Raw genomic sequence first — 12,213 nt, forward strand, 5'->3', positions numbered from 1 at the left:
ACTCTTGTTTTGTTTAGAGTTTAATCATTTTAGGATCAATTGATGATTCATCTAGCCCTCTTCTGTATACAATACCAATTTGCTTATGTGTTCTTATATATCAGTTAGCTCTCTCTCAGTGGCTCATGCCTATAATTCTAGCTATTCAGGAGTCTAAGATCTGAGGATCAAGGTTCAAAGCCAGCCTTTGAACCAAAGGACCTGAGACTCTTATCTCCAGTTAACCTCTAGAGAATGGGAAGTGGGGCTTGGCTCAAGGGTAGGGTGGTAGCCTTGAGCTGAAGAGCTCAGGGACAGTGAGTGCCCAGGCAGAGTTCAAGTTCCATGACCCACAAAAAAAAAAAAAATCTTATATATACCTTGCCTGAGTTTGTGTCGGGTCTTTCTTTTCTATGCCAGTGATATTATACAAATACTGCAATATTTAAGTATAGTTGATTATATCTTATGATACTCTTCCTCTCGATTTTATTTTTCAGAAGCTGTCTGTTGGGCTAAGAATATGGCCAGGTGGTAGAATGCCTGCCTATCAAGCATAAGGCCTTGTGTTTATACCACAGTGCCACAACACAAATAAGCAAACAAATTCTTGTCTAGCCTAGATAGGCTGACACATCTCTATAATCCCAACTAACTCAAGAAGTAGATACAGAAGGATTACATTAGGCAGACCAGTCTGGGCAAAAAAAAGTTAAAAAGATCTTCATTTTAACAAATAAACTGAACATGATGACATGCACCACAATCTCAGTCATTTGAGAAGAGAAGGGGTAGGCAGAAGAAAAGCACACTCTCAGTTGGCCTTAGGCAGAAAGGGCTAAGGTATGACAGGTGGAAGACTGCCTGGTTAGCAAAGGTGAGGCTCTAAGTTTAAACCTCAGTAGTGGTCCGCATCAATTCTTGTTGGATCACTTGTTTACTCTCTGATGTTATCTTTGGACTGTGTAATAAATAGAGTGCAGTGAAACAGTGATATTAATTATAATGCTGTCCAATATAGAACATTGATTATGTGTCAGACACAATGCTTCATGCTTGTAGACTCCCCCATTTAGAATTCTGCTTTGTCTATACTCTTTAGAAGATGGTTAACAATCATGAGTTGTGTTCTATTGTGTTTTTTTCCCTGCCCCGCCCCTCCTCCTCATCCTCCTCCTCCTCCTCTTCTGCCAATTCTGGAGCTTGAACTCAGGGCCTGTTTACTGTCTCGGGGCTTCTTTTGCTCAAGGGTGCATTCTACCACTTGAGCCACAGTGCCACCTCCAACTTTTTCTGTTCATGCATGCTAGGCAAGCACTCTCTCCCCAGGACATATTCACAGCCTGTCCTATCTATTCTTTAGCTATCTTTCTGGGGATGGGCCTGAGCAGGGATGGGAAACTCAAGACAGATGCAAGGGCCAGTTGAAATAATGGAAGGAACTGGTAGCAGAGACGGTAATGTAAGAGAGAATAGTGGAGATTATGTCAAATTGTTGAGCTCATATTTCTTCTACAGAAGGCAGATTTTATTGAAAGTCTTTTAGTCTATGCTTTATGTGAATTTACAGTTTCTAGCTTTCCAAGTTTTTAAGATAAGACAGAAATCTAGATGTTTACGTTTTGTCTCCTGCTATGTAAATATTGACAACTACTTTAAAAAAAAAATTGAGCCAAAATCTAAGCTCTTGGGTTAGACAGTGTCAATTATCCATGAACTGCTAGTGTGTTGCCTCTGCTTTGGGGGATTTATGGAATAGTTGATAGGGAAGTTGAGAAAGCCACTTACTATTTATAGCATCGGTGTTGGAACTTTGCAAACAGAGCTGCTTTTTGTTCTGCAGGTGCTAAACACAACATGAAGGTGAAGATACATCCAGTCTAATTGTATTCAGTTTAGAAAAAGAAATTGTTGCAATGAAAATGTTTTCTGTTGGGCACTAGGTTGCTTAGTCCTTACTTTACTTGAACACCAATTGGAGACAATCATTATGCCAGTGTTTTCTCACTGAAGAGCTCTTAAAAGTATAAAGGGGGGCCAGGAGTTTGGCCTAGTGGTAGAGTGCTTGCCTAGCATGCATGAAGACCCGGGTTCGATTCCTCGGTACCACATACATAGAAAAGCCGGAAGTGGTGCTGAGGCTCAAATGGTAGAGCTCTAGCCTTGAGAAAACCCAAGGACAGTGCTCAGTCCCTGAGCTCAGGACTGGCAAAAAAAAAAAAAAAAAAGTATGAAGGGGTTCTCTACACATAATGTGAGGAGTTTATAGAGAATCACTTTTGACTAGAATTCTAAGTACCTGGTCCCATACTAAGCATTCTTGACATACATTATAATCTCCCCCAGATCTCCCCAAGGAAGGTTTTGTTTCCTGCTTCATAGATGAGAACTAAGACCCTGGTTCTCATTTCAACCTTCACATTGTGACTTTCTGCTGTAACATATTTTTGTTCACCTTCTCAGTACTTCTCCACTGAGTTTCATCATGTAAGTTACTAACAGGTCACTTGGTAAAAGGCATTGTTTTGAAAAGATTCTGAGATGGTGGTTATCCTTTATCCTGCTTCTTGGCATTGAGAAGTCTCAAGCCTGTGTCCTTAGTAAGAGCACATGGAAGTTTCTGGATGTTCAATCCTGATGGTCTCTGTGAGTAGTTTAGTTAAGGGTAAGGAAGGTGAGAAAGTGGCTGGACTCAAAATCCTACCCAAGTTATCTGTAGTAGAGAACTCAGTTATTAGGGAAAACCACAAGAATACATAATTTCTTAATCACCTTCACATGTATCCTTTTATACCAGGAGACATGGAAATAAAGGTAAATTTCTGTGGTCTGGTAGGATCTTCAGAACATATCTCTTCCTGAGGAGACCATCTTGAACTTTGTATGTTTCGTGCTTGCAGCTTATCATCCTGTCCTGGGAGTAGAGGAAAGATCCTAGAAAATATCCCTCTATATCTTCTTCATTCCCATGAATACCAAGTAGTTGTAGAAATCTTTGGGAATGCTGCCAGGAAGGCAGTATTTCAATGATGATATCCTCCCCTAAAACCAAGTGGTGGATAAAAGGAAGAATTTACATAGGCTTCTGCCATAAAAGTAGATGGACGGGACAGGGTATGGAGAAACAGAAGAAAGAGGAGGAATAATCATTCTCAAATGAATTCAAAGCACCCACAGTTTAATGTAGACATTTTGGGTGCTCTGCTCTAGGCATCTGACATGAAGATAAGGAATGAGAGAAGATAAGAGTATGTGGAACCTCACTTGCTTTTGTCTCCCATTTCAAGGAGGCTCATAGTAAAATAGAAAGGATAGAAAAATATAGTTTTGGCGGGGGGGGGGGTGGCTAAGGCAGGACTAGTTGTCTGATTTCATCGACTCTAGACAATATAATGCTTTTAAAATCAGTAGTATAAATCATAATCACTATGGTTAATACGGAAGAGTATTTTTCTCCTGAAATTCTATTACTAGTAACTGGTTCATTAATCTCTTAATCATATCTTAGAATACAGGAAATAAGATATTTCCCCTCCCAGGAGTCATATACCAGATCACTAAATTAGTGATCCTAGATAAATTCTGTCAATACATTGTTGAACAAAAGCATTATAATGAGAGGACTGAGAGGGTTACTCAGTGGTAGAGTACTTGCCTGGCATGTGTGAGGACCTTGGTTTAACCCCCAGTAATATCCAGAGAAAGAGAGAGAAAGAGAGGAGGAAGAATGAGAGATGAAACTAGAAGTTGTACAGTTTATTAAAACTTAAAATGAGTACATGAGGTTTTCATTTCAAAAAGATTAAGAGGGACCCAGTTTCAGTTCCTCAGTGCCACATACAAAGAAAAGCCAGAAGTGGTGCTGTGGCTCAAGTGGCAGGGCACCACCCTTGTGGAAAGCCCAAAGACAGTGGTCAGGCCCTGAGTTCAGTCCCGAGGACTGCCCCCTCCTGAAAATAAAAGATTTAGAAACTGTCCCATAGACTGTAAACAAAGTTAAAATTGATCTTTAGCAATACTATAGAACAGGTCAGCAAAAAGGACCAAAAAGCAAGTAATTTCGCTTTTATGGGCCATGTAGTCTCTGTCATAAGTGCTCAATTCTGCCAAATGAGCAGAGCTGTGTTCCAGTAAAACTTTATTTATACAGTGGTCAGCAGGCCAGATAGGGTCCTTCTTGGTGCTTTGACCCCTATCCCTGCTCTCCAATAAAAGCTTAAGTGTGTATTTTTGTGAGCACATGGCGAACTAGGGAGAACTGGGGACCATTCTGTTCTTTCAAACAGGTCTGACAGGAGGAGTTTTTCTGTATCTTTCTCAGCAGTGTTATTGTAAAACAAGGTCAAAAATATAGTTTTTTACTTCCTTCAAGTATTTTTGCAGAATGTTTTACAGTGAAGTAAGCCAGACCCAAAGCAACATAGGTTGCATGGTTTCCCTCATTTGTGGTAACTAGAATGTGTATAAATCTACAAATAGATGCACTGGATGGTAAAAGAGGAAAAAAACAGATGCACTGGGACATGATAAACTATACAGACCTCTTAAGCATTCACAGAGAATGAGACCAAAGGAGCATATTCTTAGGAGAAGGTCACAGAGGCACAATAGCTATGTGCATCTATCTGATCATACAAAATCATATTTTATCAACAAGAACTACAGGAAATGGGAAAAGAGATTTTTTTATTGTAGCTGTTTTTGTTTTCTTTTTCTTTTGTTTGTTCATTTATCTGTCTTTGAGGGGTGTGGGGAGGCACAGAAATGGACGGAAAAATGGTAAACAAATGCAGTAGTGGTACACCCTAGACACTATGTTGAACATGAACTGTACAGTTCGTGGGTGGGGAGAGGAGGGCAAAACTGGGAGAGAGAAAGGCAAGGACTGACATTTTTTTAAAAAATGTACTCTGACTTCTATAACTGCAGCTAACTGTACATCACCTTTAAAATGACAATACATTTTTAAAATTTGTAGAAAATGGGGGGAAACATTGTAGAGAGCTACAGTCAAATAGTTAACTTATTTCTGCTGTTTTATAACCAGTTTTGCTATTTTTTTAAATGGACTGGCAGATAACAATATAAGGAAGCAAGTAGTAAAAGAATGCTAATAGAAAAACTTGAAATGTGATTTCTTTCATATATATTTTTTTTATTTATTTATTTTTGCCAGTCCTGGGACTTCAGGGCCTGAGCACTGTCCTTGGACACATTTTGCTCAAGGTTAGCACTCTGCCACTTGAGCCACAGCGCCACTTACAGCTTTTTCTGTGTATGTGGCTTCGTGGAATCGAACCCAGGGTTTCATGCATGCTAGGCGAGCACGTAAAAGTTTGTATTTTAACTTTTGAGATAAATGCAGTGTACTTATACATTCTCATAGTATATTGACCCAATTCATACAATAAAATTCTACATATAGAAATCATATTATGTTTCTCAATGTACTCTGTAATATCCTGCTATTCAATCAAGAAAGACAAAAAAAAGGTTAAGAGCCTTAGGTGGTAATCTGTTCTGCATGGTTCTTATTCTTCAACTCTTAAATGTTCTTTATTTTTAGTGAATTTTATCATACCATGGCAAACTAAATTTTTGATAACTCAAACTTGTCTATGCTATAATCCTAAGAACCAACCATGTAAAACTAGAATATTCATGGATGCCTCTCCTAAACTTAGTTTTTAAAGTTTTATAAGAGGCCCTCCATGTTCAACAGTTTTCTAGTTATTACAATAATTTGAGGTCACAGACAATTTAAGTCAGCACTAAAATTCCTCAGGGCCAAAAGTTTGAGTCACAATTGTACACTTTCCCTTCCTCATACACAGGTATATCAGTGTTGAAATGCTTGTTCACACTTTTCAGAAGATGGTAAAGCTATTCTACCATGTTATGGAGAAAGGCATGGAAAGTACTAAGCATTTGTAAGGAACAGAAGCACATAGGTATTACAAGAGAGAAAAGCTCCCAGCACAGTGGTCATCCCAGTCAAGGGAGAGAAAGTGATTATCAGCAACACAGTAATTTCTGTATCTGAAAGGTTCAGAAAGCTGGCTTTCCTAATGGTTGCAAACTTGGAATGGCTTCCCTCTGCTGAGACTGACCAAGACTTCAGCATTGGTTTTCACCCCTAGGTTCACAAAGTGACTTCCAGCAGCTTTTCCCATTACGTTGGCAAAAGACCTTTGCCCATTCATACCCACAAGCCTTTCAAGGAAGCTCTTGGGAGGGAAAAGGAACCTTTTTTCCACCCTAGTCCCAGGGAATGTCTTTTATTTTCATTAGCTCTAATTAGTTTATGTGTCAACACCTGAAGAAGTGGGTAGCACATTCTGACTGGTTGAAGGCAAAGAAGACCCACCCTCAGGGCAGAGTTAATATGAATTCTGCTTATCAAATTATTACTTATGACTTACCATTAGACTAATGAGGAAGGAGGTTTTCTCTGGAGGTTTGAGGTCCTGAATTCATGGGGGTAGGGAGATGAATAAAAGCTGGGTAACCAATCAGTTACCTACTATGAAGCTGTGGGATGACACAATAGAAGAAAGCCACCATAGCGAGATGGTGGATGTTCTAGCAGTGTGATGCCTATGTCTGTCTTGAAAGCAACACTAGACTGTGTAGTATGTCACCTGCATTTGCAATCTTGAGCCTGAGCCCACACTTAAACTATGTTTTACAAAAACAGGGAGTTCAGGCATGTTGGAAAAGTATCTGTGTCTATGTGTGTGTGTATACATATAAGTGTTGTTTTTTTTTTAAGACAAACTAAGCCACTGGATAGCTGTTTTTAACTGTTTCTTTGCGTTCCATCTCAATGTGTACCTCATGAAAGCCATGGGTTTGCCTGAAATATTCTTTTTAACAAAACTGTCATAATGATACCTGGTGTACATCTTTTAAAATTACGTTCCTAGGCCGGGAGTTTGGCCTGGTGGTAGAGTGCTTGCCTACCATGCATGAAGACCCAGGTTCGATTCCTCAGTACCACGTTCATAGAAAAAAAACACAAATGGTGCTGTGGCTCAAGTGGTAAAGCTCTAGCCTTGAGAAAGCTTAAGGGTAGTGCCCAGGCCCTGAGTTTAAACACGAGGACTGGGGGGAAAAAAAAGTTCCTGCCAGTACCAGTGACTTATACCTTTAATCCTAGCTACTCAAGAGGCTAAGATCTGAGGATTGCAGTTCAAAGCCAGTCCAGGCAGGAAAATCCCTGAGACTCTTATCTCTAATAAACTAATCAAAAAAAAGGCCTGAACTGGCATTTGTGGCTCAAGTGATAGAGGGCTAGCTTGGAACACAAAGAGGCTCAGGAACCATGCCTAAGTCCAGAGTTCAAGCCCCAGGACAGCAAAAAAAAAAATAAATAAAAAAGTAAGTTTCCGTTTCCTGCTGAAAAAAATATTTTTTTTCTGTTATCCAGAATGCATATACAGCCACAGCTATCAACAGTACCAACTTCTGCACCTCAGCAAAGGATGCCTTTGTCATCCTGGTGGAGAATGCTCTGCGAGTGGCTGCCATCAACACAGTAGGAGACTTCATGCTGTTCCTAGGCAAGGTAAGACCAACCTTGTGGTCTGAGACTAGGCTATTGCCTTGGTAATTTTTCTTTTTGTAAAAATTTGCCCTTAATCTCAACACAAAACTGTAGCTCCTATAATATATGGCAATCACTTCTAAAGCCTTCATGTTCAGTAGATAGGTTTCTATTTACTCTATATGTATTATGTTCATTTAATCCTCAACAAGAAACTTAGAAAGCAAATTCTATTAGTCTTATTTTTCAGATGGAAGAACCATAGTGTGTTTAGGCTAAGTGATTAGCTCATATGGGGAAATCGCTGGGTTACTTCTGCAATCCTAGCTACTTAGGAAGCTGAGATCTGAGGATCTTGGTTCAAAGCCCACACAGAAACTATCAGAGACCAGAGACCACTACTTCCCTTAAAAGTGTCTGTGAAGAAACAATTTATTCCATACTATTAAAATCTGCAGAATAAGAAGTTGCAGTATACTTAGTTTTCCTTGCACTTGTATTTTAAGCCATAAAATATGAAAAGGTGAGGAAAGAGTAAGACTTAACATACCACCTCTATCCCCTCTCCTGATAGTCCATCCTACTGTTATTTCATAGGCTTCTGTTTCTATAGTGTAGCAGTCACAGCATACACACTTGTTTGTCCTGATCTTTAATACTTCATAGAATATCATATACCTTTTCCATCTTGATATGCTTTTACTAATACTCTCTTGCTAATGAGCAATGAGGTAACTCTATCTAGTCTGCATTTTAAATTTCTTTGGAGCCATGTGTCAAGAACGCATGCCTATAATGGTAGCATGAAGCTAAGATCTGAAGCTCTTGGTTCAAAGCCCACACAGGCAGACAGAGCTATGAGATTTTTTGTTCATTTGTTTATTGTGTCAGTACTAGGGCTTGAACTTAGGGCCTGTTTCTCTTAACATTTATGCTTAAGGCTGGAGCTCTGCCACTTGATCCACATCTCCACTGCAAATCTCTGAGACTCTTATATCCAATTAATCAGCAAAAAGCTGGAACTGGAAGTATGGCTTGGACTGTGCCCTCTTCCTCTAATTGTTTTTAACATTTCAAATGTGGTTTCATAGCAAGATAGGGGCATAAAAACCCCGAGTTCTCCAGCATGGAGATATCACTACTTTTGAAATTGAAATTACAGGAAGGAATGAAAATAAACCATCTGTGGAAACCACCATGATATGTGCACTGTTAAAAGAGATGATTCATATGTATACAGTCAAAGTTTGTGGGAATAATCTACCAAGTCTTGGATAGATTCAGATTTGTGCCATCAAATCATCCGAGATGGGGGTGGGGATTGGGGGAGGAATTATAAATGAACTGCTATATTATCTAATGCATTAGAATTCATGGTTAAGATAACCGTGAAAAAGAGGTGCCTTGATGTTAGTAAATGGTAAGAAGGATGAAAAGTCTTCCTGTTCTCCCAACTAGATAAGAAAGGGCTTCTGTTGTTCCTTTTTCCTACATTTACAACCTATACTGGGAGGCTTAGTAAAAGCAATGGAAGGAGTGCATCAAGGACTCAATATAATATGTTATTGCTATGTGTCAGTTTCCAAGTGTTGGCTGAGTTTTTCCTTGAGGAGGGTCCTGGAGAGGAATCTCATGTCTACACTGTGACCTTGAGATGGGCTCTGAATATATTTCATAACCCTTAGAATGGGGTTGGTAATGTTTGCCATAAACCATATCTAGGACTATTGAAGAGATGACATAAAGTATATCTTTTTAAAATTTTTTTAAAATTAAAATGCTGCATATGAACTGATAAAGCAACAAAGCAGGTGGTTTATAATAATTGGAAAATTGGGTATTTTTAAAATTACTTTAGCATAGATGTTATAGGTGTCCTTTCTTCACAGTCCAAATCTAAACCTCATGACAAATTAGGCAAAATTAGCCACATGTTCTATACGAAATAAAATATAAAGCACAGGAAAAGTTCTAAGAATAAAAATGTTTGTTACAGCATAATTTATAATTGAAAATAATATAAATCTCTACCAGTAGGAGAATGGTTAAGCAAACTTTAAATCACCCATAAGATGAATTTATGCAGCTAAGTATTTATGAAGCATTTTAATGATACTATAAATTTTAATGAAGGGCTTTTAATATTTTGATTAGGTAATACAATTTCATATGTATGAATGCTTAGAAAAATGCCAATACTGATATCAATAATTTTTTCTGAGTGCTGGGTATAATTTTTTATGCACACATTTGTCTTAAAAATTGTCGTATTCTAAAATAGGTAAGGTTTTTTTTCAGGAGCAACATAGCATCACAACATTTAGAAAGCTCAATTTTTTCTTTCTTTTTTCTTTTTTCTTTTTCTTTTTTTTGCAGGGGCGGGGGAGTTGGCACGGGGGAAGGGTAGAGTCCTGAGGCTTGAATTCTGAGTGTTGGACTACTGCTTTTTTGCTAAGGTTAGCACTCCACAATTTGAGCCAGAGCTCCACTTCCAACTTTTTTGGTAGTTAATTGGAGATAAGAAGTCTTACTGACTATACTACCCAGGGATAGCTTTGAACCACAATCCTCAGATCTCAGCCTCCTGAATAGTTAGGAGTATGCTGGTGAGCCACTGGCACTCAGCTTGTTCAGTGATCTTTAGAAGCAAGAGTCGTTTGAATGTGATTTTTTTCAACTTGTATAAAGTGATGGACATGTATAACTATGTATATGGGTATGAGTTCGATTTCTTTAATTTGAAATGGATGGATGGCCTTCATTTGTCCAAAATAAGAGAACATTGAAGTCTGCAGGGAAGGAGGAATTCCAGTTTTCTGCAGTAGGATAATAAGTGTGGTCTCTGCTCTTTCTGCTGCAGGTGCTGATAGTCTGCAGCACAGGTTTGGCTGGGATTATGCTGCTCAACTACCAGCAGGATTACACAGTATGGGTGCTGCCTCTGATCATCGTCTGCCTCTTTGCTTTCCTAGTCGCTCATTGCTTCCTGTCCATTTACGAAATGGTAGTGGATGTATTGTTCTTGTGTTTTGCCATTGATACAAAATACAATGATGGGAGCCCTGGCAGAGAATTCTATATGGATAAAGTGCTGATGGTAAGTACTGCTTGATGGTAACTTCTGCTTGAGGAATAAGAGATTAATAATAAAATTATTCTGTAAAACATACCTTTGCATTTAATTTTCACTGTCAGCAGTGGAGTGATTCAGTTTAAAGTAGTACTCACTGGCTGATGAAGTTCCTCCTGAGGAAGTTAGGGAAGAAGGTCTCGCTGGCATGGAAGACCTTCAGATTGCCTTGCTGGAACAACACTGGCTAATAGTCCTAAGCGCATACTATTCTAACCTGCTGCCAGTCACTGCAGCTGGACTGATTTGAAAGGAGTTTTTAATGTTCCTTCTAGTCTTCGACTTGGAATATTGGGCCACTGATATTCTAAGAGCCTTCTTTAAAAAAGCATAAAGAGGGGCCGGAGTTTGGCCTAGTGGTTAAAGTGCTTGCCTAGCATGCACGAGGACCCGGGTTCGATTCCTTGGTACCACATACATACAAAAAAGCCAGAAGTGGTGCTGAGGCTCAAGTGGTAGAGCTCTAGCCTTGAGAAAGTCCAAGGACAGTGCTCAGGCCCTGAGCTCAAGCCCAGGACTGGCAAAAAAATAAAATAAAATAAATAAAAAATAAAAAAGCATAAAGACTGTTTCCTCTCTATTAATCTATTTTCCAACTGCCCTTACTGTTAAAATGTATCTCCTAACAGTGCCAGGCCAAACAAAGTGTTTGCTAGTGAATTCATATAACAGACCTCTCTGCTCAGTAGATTGTGTTTTCATACTTGTCAGTATCTGAATCTTTTCATAGATGCTATGTTTATGTACTTTACAACTACATTGTTCAGTATCTTCCCAAATTAGGACCTCAGTGAAAAATTTTAAAGACTTTGAAATCATATTTAGGTACTATTTTCTTTAATTTTTTATTATCTAGGTAATGTATAGAGGGGTTACAGTTACATTTGCCAGATAGTGGGTGCAATACTTCTTTAGGTACTATTTTCATCATTAAAGAATACCAAATTTAAAGATGCTTTCCCCCCTCCTCCTTCATTCCCTTACTTCTTTCTTTCTTTCCTCTTTCTCTCTTGCTCTCTTTTTGTGTGCTTGTATATGTATATGTGTGCTGGTCCAGGAACTTGAACTCAGGGCCTGGCCATTGTCCCCTAGCTTTTTCACCCAAGGCTGGTGTTCTACCACTTGAGCTATACTTTTACTTGTTGTTGTGGTTAATTGGAGGTAAGACTCTCAATCTTCAGATCATAGCCTCCTGAGTAGCTGCGATTACAGATGTGAGCCACCAGCGCCCAGTGAAAGATGCTTATTAATAATGATGTTTTACATTAAACTGTGAACTATTTCTATCTTGAAAATCTGCACATTGAAGACAACTTATTATATACTGAAACGTTAAGTCATATTCCAGGAGCATAATTTATCTAATGTTTTTTCAGTAGCAAAAATTCCAAGTGTTTTAGTTGCTTTAGACTTACTCTTTTATTAGAACATCATCAACTAAATTTTGGATATTTTCCTAATACCTTAAATTAATTCTAACTGGTTATTTTCATATTTGTTCTGTAAGCATTATACCTCTTCATTAAAGCATTTATAAGAAGGATTCAGTTTTTTTTTT

General features: G+C 38.6%; 1 protein-coding gene across 4 annotated transcripts in view; it reads left to right on the forward strand.

Annotated features, from left to right (window-relative positions):
* The window catches only part of Slc44a1 (solute carrier family 44 member 1), a 170,337-nt gene that overhangs the window by 115,586 nt on the left and 42,538 nt on the right, over window positions 1-12,213 (forward strand). For all 4 annotated transcript variants that reach the window (XM_090330367.1, XM_090330366.1, XM_090330369.1 and 1 more), the window contains exons 13-14: window positions 7,409-7,546; window positions 10,386-10,622. In XM_090330367.1, the coding sequence (XP_090186493.1) occupies window positions 7,409-7,546; window positions 10,386-10,622 (375 nt within the window). The remainder of the gene's footprint in view (window positions 1-7,408; window positions 7,547-10,385; window positions 10,623-12,213) is intronic.

Source organism: Megascapheus bottae, chromosome 3, assembly GCF_031878675.1.
Source record: "Megascapheus bottae isolate mThoBot1 chromosome 3, mThoBot2.hap1, whole genome shotgun sequence".
Taxonomy (NCBI): Eukaryota; Metazoa; Chordata; class Mammalia; order Rodentia; family Geomyidae; genus Megascapheus; species Megascapheus bottae.